The following is a 16,670-nucleotide window of genomic DNA, read 5'->3' as shown; positions in this document are numbered from 1 at the left end:
CCTGAGACAGAGGGGCATGCCTGCTGGCAGTGGGGTGACAGTGAACATTAGGATCTCCCCAAACTCCCAAGCCCCTGGCCCTAACTCAGTCCTAACCAAGATGCCCCTCAGCAGAGCTGGCTCCCCAAGCAGACTTTTCTCCAGACAGAGGTGTACTGACCCCCACTCAACACCCGGGGTAAGCACGGAAATCAGATCTACCTGACAGTGAGTCCCACACATGTGTTCGTAGTTAGGACAAACTTTTACTGAGCACTAATCTGGGTCCTGGGAACACCAAATGGAAAGACATGGTCCCTGCCTAGAAAACTTCTATCCCGTAGAGAAGACCAACCTGGAAACAGACTTTGTAAGAGAAATGCACAATAGAACAATGCAGTAACTTGCATTGATTTGGTTACACAGAGAGGAGCCCCTGAGCCAGCTTAAGAGATCAGTGTATCCGGGAGGGCTTCTTGGAAGAGGTAACCCTGAACTGAGTCACCCAGGATCTCTACCATTTTCTCAGAGGCACAATGCTCTTTGTTATCTCAGGTCCTTAGCACCCAAATTCCCTTTACCTAGAATATTCTCATGCCCACCCCTCACCCCTGTGACCCTTCACTTGGTTAACTCCAATTCATTCTTCAAATCTCAACTTCAATCTCACTTCCTCCAGGAAGTCTTCCCTGATCATCATCCATCCCAATAAACAAGGTTAGGTTTCCATCACATGCTCTTCTAACATTTGGCACCTCTCCTTGGAAGCACTCAGTTGCCCTTGAAATGATTCATTCGATTTGATGTCTGTTTTCCCCATTAGATGTAAGCTCCACGAGGACAGAGACCACACTTGTGTTATTGTCCACAAGGCCACCACCAAGCCTTGTGCCAGGAAGAGTACAGGTAGGTACCTAATACTTAATGATGAGTGACTAAACGAATGACTGGCCAGGGGCAACCAGGAGTGAGTGGGTGAGAGAGAACTGTGGAGCCCCAGCTCCACAACGGACAAGGAGAGCCCTGGCCAGCACAACCTCCATAGGCTCTGGAACCTTCCTAGATTGGCAGGGTAAGGAAAGCCTCACCTGGATGGAGAAGGTCTGCCCCTCAGGCTCATGGCGCCCCACCAGGGTGTAGCTGCCCTTCCCAGAGTGGTAGTAGTAGAGACCGTCAAAAGTCTCCACGTGGTGCTGTCCCCATGCCCGGCAGATGCTGTCCCGCTCAGGGCCGGCATTGTACACTGTGCCAGAGAAAAGAGAGCCTGTCTGTGCAGCTGCAGTGGGCCTCAAGCCAGAGGTTAGCAGGGCCCCCCCCACCCCCCCAGCCTCAGGCCCACAAGCTCTCCCTGTACCCGTGGCCCGTCCCAGGGGTGGGAGAGAGCTCAGACGCACCCATCTGGCAGCGTGGCCCGGTGGCATTGAAGCGTCTGCAGTCACAGAAGGCTGGGTACACGCACTCGCCCCCGTTGAAGCAGGAGAACAAGTCTGCAGGGGAGAGACAGAAGGCACCTCCCCCTTGAGCCAAGACGGGCAGAACCCCGTGATACAGCACCTCCCTCCCACCAGGGCACCGGACTCAGCTTTCCCAGAGCTCCGTGGAAGTCAGATCCCCCCACAGGTGGCCCCAACATTCCTCAGTAGCTAGCCTTAATGGGGGCACGAGAAGGGTACCTCAAACCTGGCTACCTGGCTCCTTCCCTGACAGGCAGGTGGCGTGGGGTCTCAGAGTACCTGTCCTCAGTGTGCATCAAATGGCCCCCAGGCCATCCCCACCTGGGCCTTCAGCTCCCTCCGCTGAAAGTTCCTGGCTGCCAGACAAGGCAGACTGAGAATACGGAGCATGTGGGGTGAGTAGGGAGACTGCCCAGAGATCTTCAAGTACCATTCTTCCTCACTGCTCCTTAAGCTCAGGGGAAGAGGCTCAAGCATGACCCAGGGAAGGGGAGACGCCTCACATTTAGAGTACAGTAGACAGAAAGGCCACAGAGCACAGAGCACAAGAAGACAAAGTGGAGTGTGGTAAGGGAAGGAACCTGGATGCAAGAGAAGGGGCCACGGACACAGGACAGGGTGAGGGGAGAGGCCGCAGACAGAGGACAGGGTGAGGGGAGAGGCCACAGACAGAACAGGGTGAGGGGAGAGGCTGCAGACACAGGACAGGGTGAGGGGAGAGGCCGCAGACAGAGGACAGGGTGAGGGGAGAGGCCACAGACAGAACAGGGTGAGGGGAGAGGCTGCAGACACAGGATAGGGTGAGGGGAGAGGCCGCAGACAGAACAGGGTGAGGGGAGAGGCCGCAGACAGAGGACAGGGTGAGGGGAGAGGCCGCAGACAGAGGACAGGGTGAGGGGAGAGGCCGCAGACAGAACAGGGTGAGGGGAGAGGCCGCAGACAGAACAGGGTGAGGGGAGAGGCCGCAGACAGAACAGGGTGAGGGGAGAGGCTGCAGACACAGGACAGGGTGAGGGGAGAGGCTGCAGACAGAGGACAGGGTGAGGGGAGAGGCCGCAGACAGAGGACAGGGTGAGGGGAGAGGCCGCAGACAGAACAGGGTGAGGGGAGAGGCCGCAGACAGAGGACAGGGTGAGGGGAGAGGCCGCAGACAGAACAGGGTGAGGGGAGAGGCCGCAGACAGAACAGGGTGAGGGGAGAGGCTGCAGACACAGGACAGGGTGAGGGGAGAGGCCGCAGACAGAACAGGGTGAGGGGAGAGGCTGCAGACAGAGGACAGGGTGAGGGGAGAGGCCGCAGACAGAACAGGGTGAGGGGAGAGGCTGCAGACAGAATAGGGTGAGGGGAGAGGCTGCAGACACAGGACAGGGTGAGGGGAGAGGCCGCAGGAACAGGAGGAAGTAGAGGGGGAAAACAACCACTAAACAAGGAAGCCCAATCTCACTGGCATCAGACAGTGTGAGAGGGAAAAGCCATGGGGCCATGGTCATAAGAACAGGACACTGGAGAGGAAGCTCTCCTCAGCCAGGAAGGAGAAAGCAAAATAGAGTTGGAGGCCAGGGCTGGGGAAGGTGGAAAGAGACCCCTTGCAGGGCAAAGAGGTCACAGGAGGCCCGAAGGGAAGCCTGGCCTGTCCTCACAGTCTTCTCTGTGGGTCAGGGGTCTTCCATAGGCCACAGGGAGGGGGCTACTTACAAGATGGTGCACATTTGGCCCGATGGAGCCGCCTTTCCCATGAAGACATAGCCACGGAGTCCAGGACTTCAGCCTCCTTTTAAAGACAGAAGGGAGAGAACACGGTCAGGGAGGGACTTCCTAAAGGTCATGGCCCTTCCTGTCTATCACCTGGAGGAGGGAGGCCCCCAGCCACTCCACCTCCCCAGGCCCACCTCTGAGAGGTCTGGGAGAATTTTCAGGCCTGCCCTAAAGGAGTGAAGGCTGGTTTCTACCCTCCAAAGTGGCATCTTGGTGGCCTGAACACATTCCCTCCCCTCCATGCTCCCCATGCTCACCCTAGCCTCCCCTCTCTCCTTCCTTCCCTAGTACACTTTTGAGTCCTCCACAGCCCAACACAAAACCCCCTTATCTGGAGAATAAATACGTTTCCTCCTCACCACAGAAACCACACGAGGCAGGCCTAGGAAACAAAGGCAGGCCCTTGCCCCAAGGCAGGGGAACATCTCACCCAATCTTCCACCCCAACCTTCCTCACAGGTCACCACCCATGGTCCTCAGAACTCAGCTCCAAGCCAGGACTCTCCCTGATACCACAAATCTGAGGAGGACATAGGCAAAGTGAGCTGAGAAATCCTATCTTCCAGACCAGAAATCCCAACAAGTGGTGTCTTCATATAAACCATCTGAAGTTAGAACTGTCCTGAACATCAGGTGTGCCCAGTCACCGCACAGTTAGCTGACTTGGATACCCGACCTCTCAGGACCCTAGTCTGAGGTGGCTCATGTCATCGGTCACGGCAAACTCCTCCCCACTCAGAGCCCTGGCCTCCCCATTTATACAGCTTCCCAGTGTGAACAGGACAAAGTCCCAGCCCTCAGGGAGCTTATGTTCTTGTTCACAGGGCCAACAAGGCACCAACCACACTGTGGGTATCTGTCTCGCGTGTCTTCCTCCCTCCCTATCATCACTGCATCCTCGGGCAGAATCTCCAGCCTCCAGCCAAGGACTTGGAACATGGAGAGGATTCAGAACCCTTGGTCCCTGGAGCCCAGTCTCAGATCTTTGCCCCTCCTTGGCGGGCCCAATCTCTCTGCCTCATCCCTGGGCACTCACTGCCTCCCTTTTCACTGTCCTGCTGACCCCTGAGAGGTCACTACCTGGACCTTGTCCCACTTTGGCCTCTGGTTCCTGGGTCCTCCCTGGTTCCCCTTAACTTGCATACCCAGCCTGAGCCCCAGGAGTCAGGCTTCCCACCCTGGTCGTAATCGATCTCTCGGGGCCTCAGAGACCACGGGAAAACTACCACCTCACATCCCACAGGCCCCAAAGAGCTCTTAAGGAAACCTAGTCTTTGTGTCTCTCCACTCCTCGCCCCCACCTCAGATGTGGCTTCTGAGATCGGTGTTAATGAGGGCAAGATGGTGCTGCGGAATCGAGGCCGTTCTCTGCAGAAGTTTTTAAATCCTGCCCAAATGATTCATCTTCAGTTTAGATCAGAAGTTTTTAGCCATTTCAATGCCAAGAACCTCGGATAATCAAGCGAAGCCTATGGCCCCATTGTCAGAATGTTATGTATAAATACTTAAAATAAAACATAAGATGACAAAAGACATCAGTTATACTGCAATATAGTTATGAAAATATTTTATAAAAATGTGTGATTTAGTAATATTTGTGCTTGTCTATCACTACATTAAATAGTAAGATCTAGCAGCAGGTCTTATCACTGCCAGAGTTTTGAGGTAGTGAGTATAAATGAGATCTGGAAATACCACCAAGTATAAGGTGATAGGACAATGTCTGTGACTTCTCCTGGTGACAGTCACAGACACTGCTACTGCTGTATTGTGGTTTGTAGCCTGCCGGCGTAATTAAAGGAAATGCTAAATTTCAGTGAAATTAGATAACACTGCATTTGTCCCCCATCCTGGTCTATAGCATCAATTCTCTGGGAATGGCTGTGCTCTACAGGAATGTGGCAGCACCGAAATGTAGGTTGGTTAGCGGCTGGTCTGGGACCCCCACCATTACCCGTGAGGTTATTCTGGGGAGAAGCCCTGGAAGGATCCCCAGGTTCACTTTCTAGCTAATGACCTCATTCCTCCACGCTCCAGTGGCTTTAAAGGAAGGCCATTCCAACCCCTTATTTGCTCTAAGGAGTAATGTGAGAAACCTACTGGGGTCGTCTGGTCCAGACGCTTCCCCAAGGAAAAGGGAGGGAGGCCTACCCTGGAATCCAGCAAGGAAGGAAACCTACAAGGGGAATGAGGTGCTTGGCTAAGGGTTATTTTCCACTAAAACACAGAGATTCCTGGAGTTCTATGGGGCATTTATGTTGTGGGGCAACAGGTTGGCTTATTTCACCTGCTTCCTTGGGGCCCCTACAGGTCACCCACCTGCCTTGATTTCATCATATATAAAGAGTAACGGGGCACCTGGGTGGTTCGGTCAGTTAGGCGTCTGACTCTTGATTTCGGCTCAGGTCATGATCTCACGGTTGTGATGACAGAGCCGCATGGCAGGCTGTCTGCTTCTCTCCCTCTCCCTCTGCCCTCCCCCACCTTCTCTCTCGAATAAATACATAAATCTTAAAAAAAATAACATTATCTTTCAACTCAAACTGTATCTGACTATGATTCTAAAACTTCAGGCCTGCCTGAAAAAGTGGACAAACAAGAAATCAGAAGCCTAGGTAATCCACCCCTTCCAGAATCAGCATTTTCTCCTCCTGTCTTGGGGTCTTCATACCTATTTCCAAAAGGCAGGTATTTGGAGCACATTGTTTCCTATTATAAATGATACTCCCCAACCTGCTGGCACAAGGAGCTGCCCAGAGCTGATCCTTAGGGCCAGGGTGCATGAGTTGAGGTTCGAGATGTTCTGGGGGATCTGGCTGTGGGTAGGCCAGATTTGTAACGTGTCTGCGGTTGCAGACAAGGGAAATGCAGGACACGACTGGAAAGAGAGCTCAAGTCACCCGATCCAAAGACCAGAGAAATTTGGCAAAGGGAGAAAACAAACTACCCCCTCTCCTGACAGCAGGGAGGACCCCAGGAGTGTGGGCAACAAGGGGTGGTGTGGACTCAGAGGATAATAGTTTGAGGCTCTCCTTCCCAACCAGCTCTTCCTCCCAAACCCCACCAAGTGGCCCAATTTTCGTCTCTCTTCTCAAGGCATCCTTGCTGGAGTGGGGCCTCTTACGGGGTTTTGTACCTTCCTAGACCAGGCAGGTAAGAGAGAACTTCACTTGCCTAAAGCCTCACCTTTATGCTTAACCCCAGGGCACGGGAGAGTTCAGCTGTGCCCTGATGGCTTCTCAGTGCCCTCCTCTCCAAATAAAACAAAACGAAAACAAACTGAACCAACTACAAGGTCTCAAGAGATCAGTTAAGTGGGAATACAAGTGCCCCGTGAATTTGCATACTTCAGACATATACTGGGAACACTATTCCCTTTCAAATAACCGCAGAGACAACCTTCCTGCAACCTGCCGAGCTCCCAGCCAGCCCCAGTCCCAGACAGAAATAAGCCCCTGCCCAGTGATGCCCGCCTTCCAGGTGTCCTCTTACCTGGCTTCCCATCACTGTCGTAGCATCCTCTATGGTGAGGGGCACCTCCTGATGTCTGTGGCTAGATGAGAAACAAACCTAACATGGGGGAGGGGATAGGAATGGGCCATGCCTCCCCACCACCCCAAGTGCACCCCACCCTCTGTGCTAAAACCCTGGGGTCATCCACACCAGAAATAAAGATGGGAGGTGCGGGCGGGGCAGCCACAAGCTTGCCCTTGCTCACCTGGGCTCCTGGGCTGGCTCAGGCTGCTCTCCATGGCCCTGGGCTGTGGGTGCTGCGCCTGGGGAGGATTGCTCTCCGCTCAAGCCAGGCCTCCCTTTGTTGGCTCGCCCACCACCTGCCCCCACCTGCTAGGAAGCCTCTTCTTCAAACCCCTGCCCCCCCCCACCGTTCTCTCTCCCTACAGACTTCAGTCTGTTCTCCCCCTCTCTGGCGACCTCTCCAACAGCGGTCTCCCTCTTTTCTCCTACTCTTTGTCCCCAGTTCTCTCTAACTCCCCACCTTGGGTCTCTTCCATCCTGCCTAGCTTGTTACCCATTCCCGCCGCTGTCGCTGGACTCTTTTTCCTTCGGCGCCCTCCTCTGACCCTCTCCTTGGCCGTCGCCGTGCCCTCCCTTAAACTTCTTTTTCCTCCCTCTCTAGAACCTGCCCCACCCGTTCCCCTAAACATCCCCCCAGCCCCCAGTCTCCCCTAGTCCACATCCTTCTCACCGAGAGACTGCACCCGCAGGGACTGGTCCGCAGGCTCACCCCGGGGCAGCCAGACGCAGGCCAGTAGCAGGCAGAGCGCCGGCGTGGGGGTGCACGGGGCCAGGGACCCCATGGGGCGCACAGAAACTGGGAAGCCTGAGCGCAGGGCTGGGCCCTAGTGCCTGTCCCTGTGAAGGCAGGGTCACACCTCCACTCGGTGGCCGTGGTCCCTTTCGCTCTCTGGCCCCAGGGCTCCTTCAGCTCCTCCTCCTAGGTGCTTGGCTCCTCCCCGAGCTAGAGGGACAGGACTGCCCAACTCATTACCATAACTTAGGCGCCAGACAGTGGCCCAGCCTTTGTCCTGCTAGACCCCTGGCCGCCCCTACCTAGAGGGGGCTGGATTCAGATCACTGGACCCTAAGTACCCTGGGGGAGCAAGGAGGTGGCCATGCAGCCCCCAACATCCCTTACTCCTCAAAGATCCCCAGCTTAGAAGCCTGGGTCTTGCTTGGAAGGCCCTTTCACCAGACACGCAAGATGCTGTGTGAGTCTGGTCTTCCACTCTCCTTTCACAGGGGCCCTGGGACATGCCACTCGGTGGCCAGTTGTCAGTGGCAGAACCAAGGCTCAAGCCTGCAGAATCCTGGCCTGTGCTCCCACCCCTCACCACTACAGCTTCCAAGGCGCCAAGGCCCTACGTTACATCCAGTTTTGAGCACCTCTAGGGAGTGGATTGTGACTTAGTCCTCTGTATGACCAGCACTAGCTCAGGCCCCAGCTCAGAAAGTGTTTACTGAATGACAGAAGTGTGTCACACTCCCAGGACCCCGAGATTATGACCTGAGCCGAAGGTAGACGCTTAACCGACTGAGCCACCCAGGCGCCCCGGGAGGAGAAGCATTTAAAGAAGGAGAGAGTCTGTGGGGTTGCTGGTCATGGAAAAGGATTGAGGTGGCTAGTGAACTGCATTTCCCTTGTAAGGCCATTTGCCCCTCTGCCTGGACCGTAACTAGGAAATAACAGATATGACTTAGTTAAGAGATGTAGAGAATCAACAAAGTAAGCTGGAGGGGAATATATTTTGAGTGTCTTTCCCGGACCTTTGAAAATCCCACAAGTCTTCCCCCTTTTATCTCTGACTTAACTAGTTAATATTAAGGTGAGAACATGGGTAATATTTCAAGGTTCTTCTCCAGGAAGGATTTATATCCTAAACTAGGCAATAATTGAGTACTAATAAGAATAAGTCTGTTGGCAAAACTGCAGCTATTAGGGATAAGATGAAAAGGACGGGGGTCTTTAGGTGTCCCTGAAATTACAATTGTAAGTGGTTCACTATTTTGGGTTGCTGTCCACCTCCCTGTCCCCTGCCCCCTGACATGTTGCAAACAGGTCAGGCCTCCACCCTGGATTGAATCCAGGCACCAGCTCCATGATTAAAGGTCCCCACTCTCTCCTATTCACGCCTGTTTTTATCACCCCTCTCCTGACCCCCTCTTCCTTCTCAGTCTGTCCCAGGCTTGGTTCCTCATTGTCTGCACACACCAGCACTAGACCTAGGAGTTGAACAAACTTCGGTTGAATTGAATCAAATGAATCACATGGGGTCTGGGCCCTGGGTAAAGGTCAGCAGTAAATCAGGATGTCCCTGCCAGGCCCTTCCACGCCTCAGTGAGTGTGTGTGTGTGCGCGCACGCGTGCGTGCATTCATTCGTGTGTGTGTGTGTGTGTGTGTGTGTGTTTGAAGTGGGGCTGATCTAGGGAGGTGGGAGGGGAAGTCGGTTCAGAAGGGACAGTGCCTACCACCCACTGGTTCAGGCCTCTGTGAGCTGCATAAGACCCAGCCCCAGATCAAAGACTTCTTCCGACTGGGAACAGGCCCGCGGAGGAGGCCGTTGTAGGATGGCCGCGGAGGTGAGATGCCTGGCAGGGGTGAAAACCGCAGGAGCGCGCAAATGCGCTTCTATTTGCGTGTCCGTAGGTTATCCCTACCCACCTTTGTGAGAATCTCAGGACCTCCTCAAAAAAGTATTCCGACCTCCATGAGAAAGTCCCAAACCTCCTGCCCACGCCTCCCAAGATCCTCTCCCTCAACCGTTTGTGTTTGGGGATCATTCCAAGGAGAGCGCCGGACTCGAGTCCAATCACCGCCACCGCCGCCACCACCACATACACACACTCCAGGACCTTTGCGCCGGGGTTGTCGGTGGGAGGTGACAAGTTGCAGGACAGGTGTCTCGGACCTCCCGCCAGCCCCGCCCAGGCCCCGCCCCCACCGCGCTCAGGCCCCGCCCCACTGCTCCCCGGGCCGGCGGATCTCTGTTGCGGCTGCTGCCGGCTTGGGGCTGCCGGGTATCCAAAGTAGCGAGTTGTGTAGCGACGCGGCTCGATCTGACCCAGCCATGGACCGGAAGGTGGCTCGAGAATTCCGGCACAAGGTCAGAGCTGCTAGGGACCCCTAAAGCGTTCAGGACCCTGGAGTCCTGACAGGGTGGTGGGGGATGGACATACCCCGCGCCGACCCTCCCTTTTGCGGGGGGAGGGGGGAGGCTTAGGGCTGTGGATGGACTAGGATCTCTGAGGGTGGTTTGGTTTCCAGCAGGGGTACCGAGTAAAATAAGGGAGGGGACACTACGACTCCAGGTGTAGGAACCCATAAACCGATCTTCAGAAAGTGTCCTTTCTCCTTCCGCCTTCCAGGGCTGGGACTTCCCTGGGGTTGGAATGCCTTCCGGCCTTGGCCTGAGACAGGACGCTTCTCTGACACGCCCCAAGCTCAGGGCCATTGGAGCATATGGAGAGGGTATGGGACAGTGTCTGAGAGGTGGGGATTGGTGGGAAGGGAAACTGGTTGCCTCCCTCTGTACTTTGACTTCAAAAAAACGAGTTAGAAGCAATTTCGGGAGCCCCCTCCCTGCTTCAGGGCATTTCTTAGGGCCTGAGAAGCAGCTGAGGAACTGGTGCTGACCAGAGGGCAGTGGGAGGAAGGGAGGAAGTAGGGAGAGTCAGACAGAGTCTTCAGACAGAGCCACATCACCCCTGGTGTGTCCCAATAAGGGACCTTAGGGATGGTCCAGGATTCTCAGAGGCCCTCATTGAAAGCTACTGGATTTCACCCAGGATGTTTCCAGAACTGTTTCCAGAGCTGTGCAGGAGCTGCTGAGGCCCTGAGGCCAGAGAGGACCATTGGAGGTAACCCAGTGGACCTCCCCACCAGGACTCATGATGCTTCAGAGCCCAAGGGTGAAGCCAGGGGTTTCTAGAGCTACCCACAGGCTGCCTGAGGGATAGGTGACTGGGTGCCCTGACACCCTCACATTGCCCAGAGGAGCAGTGTCTTTAGACTTTTTTTTAGCAGTGTCTTTGGCGTTTAGACAAGCCAAACCTCTTATGAAGCCTGAGGGGGTAGAGTTCAGGTAGGCAAGGTCAGGGTGCTTAACCCCTCTCTCCCCACAGAGGGAACCCAGGGGAGCCAGAGTAGCCAGCCAATGTGGGGGCCACAAAAGCTTAGGGTCACGGGGCAATCATTCGTCTAATAAATGTATTTTGAGTACCTACTCTTGTGCTAGAAATCGTCTGTGTCCTCAAATTGATTACTGGGCAGGTGGGCGGCAGACCTTACACTAATAATTATCCATGGCTGGGTGCTGAGTGTTGGGGGTCAAGGTTTGGTAGGGTACAAAGGGGGAAGCTCATACCTGCAGAAGTGTCCTAAAAAAAGAGGCCTTGGGTAGTCTAAGAGTGAGAGGTAGCCAGAAGTTCCACAGGAGTTTGGGGTGAATAGCAAGGGAATCAAGAGATAGTGTCCACCGGTGCGGGGACATGAGCTGAGAAATTTCAGCTGCTGAGGGCATTTGGTGAGTGTAGATTTCAGGCAACCCACTTTGAAGGAACACGACCTCCCCATCCCCTCCCCCAAGATTCAGGCTTGAATTTCAGTTTCCTGCCCCTGGGCAGAAAGTAACATCAGGTCCTCTTTTGCCTTTTCCCTGTGGGTACTAGTCTTTGCCTCTTTTTCGAGAATTACCTCTGGGGTCCCTGGTCCCTGGTGTCCGGGGGCCCTGGAGTTAGCCTCTGTTTCTCTTCTCCAGGCCCTGCAGGCTCCAATGGGCCTCAGGCCTCTGTATTTCTACTGCCACGCTCTTCCTCATGACAAGAGTCATTACCTATTTATGTCCCTGTGTGTGCAGGCGGGGCAGACATCAGGCTGGGCAAGGCCCCGGGGTTGGACTTTGTGCCCTGCTGCTTCCGAGACAGCAGCAGCCTTGCCCTCCCAGGTTGGAGATCATCTAGGACTGGGGAGAGAGGACAAAGCAGCAGAGGATACAGATGGGGGCACACAGCCATACTGGGTGAAATATACAGCTCCTGTTGATTGCTTTCTAGCTGTCCCTTGTTTAGCATTACAGGGCACATATACTCTGGGGAATGGTTTGTAACCTAAATCTTTCATTGTTGGAGGTAGCATGACAAATGGCATATTGTCGTGGAACATGCTGTGTGGCCTTGAGCAAGTTATTAGCCTCTGTTCTTTGATTCGTTAAATGATAACAATAATATTTAGCTAGTAAGGTTCTGGTGAGGCTTGGATGAGGTCTAGATACGCGTAGGGAGTTTAAGTGGACCCTGGTGTTTAGGGAGTCCTCAACAAATGTCCATTGCTGTTGTCTGTTACCTGGAGCTAGGCAGAACTGGGGTCAAATCTCAGCCCTGCCATTCACTGCCAGTGAGACCTTGGGCAAGTCATTTAATCTCTCTGAGCTCTCATTTCCTCCGCTGTGAGATGAGGTTCAGAGTGCTTCCCTCACTGGGCTGTTAGGACTAAATAGGAATTCAAGGACTGGCTACTCTGGACCTGTAGTAACCATTTGGTCCACAGCCACCAGTGGACACCTGCAGAGCATCTTGTCGGATGAGCCAGCAGGCTCCAGGCCGGTGAGCAGAGTCTGTCCTTCTGCGCTTATGCAGTTTCCCAAGGACATCAGCAGCACTTGCAAGCCCTTCCCAGCAACAGCCTTGGATGGATACCGAGGAGCAGGGAGGGGAGCAGCAGAGACTAAGCCTCTTCCCTGAAGAACCAGATTTTCAAAAGAAGGCTCCCCCTGTGCTCACTTCACCTGCACGCGGCAGGAACTTGGTTACACATTTGCTTAAAAAAGCTCGTATTGCCTGGTCAGCAATCATGCATTTATGGATCTCTGTAGTGTACCATGCCCGAGGCCAGGCACTTGGGGGTGGGAAGAGGAGATAAATAAGGAGATCAGAAAGAGCCCCTGCCTCCCAGTGTTTTTGCTAATCCTGCATGCTTGTAATAAACATTGACTGAGCTCCTAAGATCCGCCCGGACAGTATTGTAACCATTGAATAGTAGAACAAAGTCCCTGGCTCCTGAGTGGGGAAGACAGACAGTTAACAAGTAAACCAACACAAGTATCATATAATGCAAAGTAGTGACAAATGCTCTGAAAAAATAAACTGGGATGAGAAGATAGAGGGCAACCAGATGGTGGTCAGGAAGGTCTCGCTGAAGAGCTGATATTCGAACAGACATCGAGAAAGAAGTGAGGGAAGGAGCCATGGGGATATATATGGAGGAACATTCCAAGAAGAGAGAACAATAAGTAGAAAGGCCCTGCTTTAGGAACAGCAGATAGGATGGTGTTTCTGAGAGGAATTACGGATTGAAGAGTAATGGGGGATGGATGAGAGTGGGGCCGGGGCCTCGAAGGCATTGGTCAGGACTTTGGGTTTTCAGAGTGATGGGAAGCCAGCAGGGGAGTGACATGACTGCTTTACGTTTAAAAGTGATGGTTCTGAGTGCTGGTAGAGAGCAGACTGAGGGGACCAGGAGCAGAAGGCAGACCCCAGACAGGAGGCTCCTGCAGCAGCCCAGGCCAGAGGTGGGGGCTTGGAGCAACATGAGGGGCAGTTACAGAACACAAGAAAAGGTAGATCTGACGGGCTCTGCTGATGGGTATCTGTGGGTGTGGAGAGAGAGGCATCAAGAGGGAGTCTCCATTTTGGGAGGAGCAGGTTGGTGGGGAGGAGAGCTGGCGGAAACCAAGAGCTCCATTTTGAATGTTTTAAGTTTGAGATGCCTGTTCAACCATTAAGTAGAGAGGTGAGTAAGAAGCCAGTAGCTGTGGGAGTCTGAAGATGGTAGGGAGAGGCCTGGGCTGGAGCCTCACTGAGTCCCTGAGGAATAAGTGGTAGTTCAACCTCGAGATGGATGAGGCCACTTAGGGACATGGTGCAGAGGAAGAGAAGGCCCAGAACAGGGCCAGAGCACCCCAACCTTTAGGGGAGAGAACGAGGAGAAGGAACCGCAAGTGAGGTAGGAGAAGCAGGGCAAGGAGGGCACGATCAGCTGTGCCAAGCACTGGGTCAAATGCCACCAACTAGCTAGCAGGACACAAGTGTCTTGAAAAGATGAAGAATAATAAAACAAGAGTCAGGTATAACTAGTACTACCCAGGATGCATGCTGTGAAGGCCTGGGAAGAAGTGTGGCTGGATCCATTCATCCCACCAACATTTACGGAGGGCCCAGGGTCCGCCAGCTGCTGAGAATATAGGATCTGTAGTCATTTATTCTCACTCACTCATTTAGTTAAATAAAACTAAACAAACACTGAGAACTTACTATTTGCCAGGCACTGTGCCAAGCATTTAATGATTATTAACTCAATGAATAATAAAAAAAAAACAATGATTAATCCCTCATAGAAGGATGAAATCCTATGAAACAGGGACTTTCCTCCCCATTTTACAGACGAGGAAAATGAAGCACAGAGAGGTACAGGGGCTTCCAGACGGGGAAGGGGCTTGTTGCCCTCCCCCTGCGCACTCCTCCCAGGCCTGGGTCTGGGCAGACGGGAGAGGAAAGAGAGAATGTACGACACAGCTCGGCCAGTGCCATGGCAGAGGTGAGAAGAAAGTGGTGTCTCGTGCACAGAGAATGACAGGACAGGTTTTTGGGGGAGTGTGAGCGAAGGTTGGCCAAGGAGAGCTGATGTTTGAGGTGTCTTGATGGTGAAGGAAGAGTTCACAGAGAGAAGATGCTGCTGGCTCCACCACCGCTGAGAGCCCGTGTTTCACAGCAGCCGGGCTCGAAGCAGCATGCGGCTCATCCAAATGGGAAACTGAAGAGAGTTTTATGAAGGGCAGGGACACGTGAGCCAGCAAGGTGTGCTAACAGGGCCTGGGGGCAGCAGAAGGGGGCCGGGTGCTCCTGAAGGGGCAAAGGAAGGGGGGCCCCCAGAACAGGGGAGAGCCACGGCTGCAGAGAGGAGCTCCGACCTGCATGTAAGGTGAGCCAGCAGAGAGCGAGCTGGGGAATTGGAGCCCCATTTCCTTTCTCCTCAGGCCCTGTCACCACCAGCCGGGTGTCAGGGCAGGGAGCCCAGGCCAAGCCTCCCGGGACACAGGGCAGCACGGAGCAGGCTGCAGAGTGGGTCCTGGGGGCCCAAAGGAAGAGATGCGGCACGTATTTCCCAGCCCTTGACGTCTTGGAGCCCTGGGCACTGTGGAAGTGCTTCGTATATATTCACTTGTTTAATCCCCACAACAGCCTGAGGAGGGCAGATGTTCCTCGAGCGGAACAACATGCATTATTCAATTCGTTCTTGCTCCCTTTCTCACTTGTTGGCTGGGTGCACACGTGGACTTGTATTTGCTCGAGCTGAATGCTGTTTGCTTCCCCTGCACAGCTGTCCTGAAGGGCCAGTCCATATGGAGGAATGCTGGGAAATGAGGCTGGAAAGGGCCCAAGTTGCTAAACCCAGAATTTACCTTAAGTACCCCAGACAAGGGGCCTGCACCCCCCTACCCCCCACCATACAGACTGATGGCAGAGAGACGGTTGACCATCAGCCAGAGAATGCAGCTGTGGGACGGAGGGGACAGACACAGGGTGGGTGGGGAAGGAGGCATTGAGATGATAAAGTCTTCGTAGGTGGTGGGCTCCTTTAGGATTTCTGTGCGCATATCAAGAGACATCCAAGGAAAGGAAAAGCTTTTTTTTTTTTTTAAGATTTTATTTATTTATTTGAGAGATAGCGTGCGAGAGAGAGAGAGAGAGAGAGAGAGAGAGAGCACAAGCGGGAGTGGGGGGCAGGATGAGTGGGGGCTCCATCCCAGGATCATGACCTGAGCCAAAGGCAGATGCCTAACCAACTGAGCCCCCCAGCTACCCTGGAAAGGAAAAGCTTTTTAAATTAGAAAAAGAAGATACAGTGTCTTGCACACAGTAGGTGCTCCATAAATGTGTATTAGACAAACGCATACAAAAAGTTATATCTGGTAAGTGGATACTACGTGGTGGTTAGAAAAAAGGCAGGGGTTTTGGAGCCAGTGGGCAGGAGTTAGAGTCTCAGCTCTGCTGCTTCTTCGGGCCCGTCTTTCCTCATCTGTCGCTGGGGACGATAATGCCCGTGCACGTCAGAGGTTTGTCGGAAGGCTCAAGATAATTCACGTCGAGTTCCTCAGACACAGCTGGCAGTCAGTAAGGGAGAGTATGGCCTGAATGAGCGAACAAGGAGCTGTCCAAGGACTGGCTGCAGGGACCGCCTGCGCTAGGGTGCTTTGTGCCGTTCCCCTGATTCCTGGCGCTCAGTGTGAAGCACCTGGCACACAGTAGGTCTTCAACATCACCGTGCCGCGCAGAGGCGCACAGTGCCCAGCGGTGTCTGCCGAATGATGGACGCACTCCAGCTACTCTGTCTGCAGCCTTCCTCTGTCCTCTTGGCTCAGCCCTGGGTCACCACCTTCCCCACACTCCTCAGCACACGTCTGCCACAGCTCCCTGGATCTGTCCCTCTTAGTTGGTTCTGGCTGATCATAAAAGAGTGGGTCACAGACTCATGCAAGACCGCCCTGCCTCCTCGCACCTGAACTTCATTTAAGGGGAGTCCGAGCCCTGTCTCGTAGTCTTTCCTGACCATGTGCAGCTCAGAGCCTCCTTACCCGCCTCCCAGCCTGAGGCTCTTCTTGCCCTCTTACTCAGTCTTGAGTTAAAGAGACAGCCAAGCATATGGCGTGTAGAGATTCACACTGCACGTCCCAGGGAGTGGAATTCGGGGCTTCCACCCATCCCGTTCCCCTGGGATTGAGGTGCTAATGAAACAGCTCCTGACCCTGACCTTGGAGTCCCAGCCATTGACGTCAGCAAACTTGAAATGATGTAACTTGACTCTTCCCCTGGGGGGGAGGGGGACTGAAGGAGCCTGGAGAGGTGAAGGAGTGGCCAGGAGGCTGACTAGTGGGCAGAAGTCGGGGCCAACCCAGCCTAGGCCAGGG

At 54.0% G+C, this 16,670-nt stretch overlaps 2 protein-coding genes across 3 annotated transcripts in view; one reads left to right on the top strand and one right to left on the bottom strand.

Moving 5' to 3' along the window:
* Positions 1 to 7,507, bottom strand: part of OTOG (otogelin) — a 95,030-nt gene extending 87,523 nt beyond the window's left edge. Inside the window, exons 1-6 of the mRNA XM_045796465.2 lie at positions 7,396 to 7,507; positions 6,907 to 6,964; positions 6,681 to 6,741; positions 3,129 to 3,204; positions 1,374 to 1,466; positions 1,068 to 1,222 (exon numbers count right to left, since the gene is read on the bottom strand). Coding sequence (XP_045652421.2) covers positions 1,068 to 1,222; positions 1,374 to 1,466; positions 3,129 to 3,204; positions 6,681 to 6,741; positions 6,907 to 6,964; positions 7,396 to 7,507 — 555 coding nt within the window. The remainder of the gene's footprint in view (positions 1 to 1,067; positions 1,223 to 1,373; positions 1,467 to 3,128; positions 3,205 to 6,680; positions 6,742 to 6,906; positions 6,965 to 7,395) is intronic.
* A 2,157-nt stretch (positions 7,508 to 9,664) lies between these two features.
* Positions 9,665 to 16,670, top strand: part of USH1C (USH1 protein network component harmonin) — a 45,662-nt gene continuing 38,656 nt past the window's right edge. For both annotated transcript variants that reach the window (XM_045796607.2, XM_087855333.1), the window contains exon 1: positions 9,665 to 9,812. In XM_045796607.2, coding sequence (XP_045652563.1) covers positions 9,777 to 9,812 — 36 coding nt within the window. In that variant the 5' untranslated portion in view covers positions 9,665 to 9,776. The remainder of the gene's footprint in view (positions 9,813 to 16,670) is intronic.

Source organism: Ursus americanus, chromosome 24 (assembly GCF_024610735.1).
Source record: "Ursus americanus isolate L20-20 chromosome 24, mUrsAme1.1.p, whole genome shotgun sequence".
Classification (NCBI taxonomy): Eukaryota; Metazoa; Chordata; class Mammalia; order Carnivora; family Ursidae; genus Ursus; species Ursus americanus.
The sequence above is the reverse complement of the archived record's forward strand: the minus strand, read 5'-3'. Positions and strand labels throughout refer to the sequence as shown.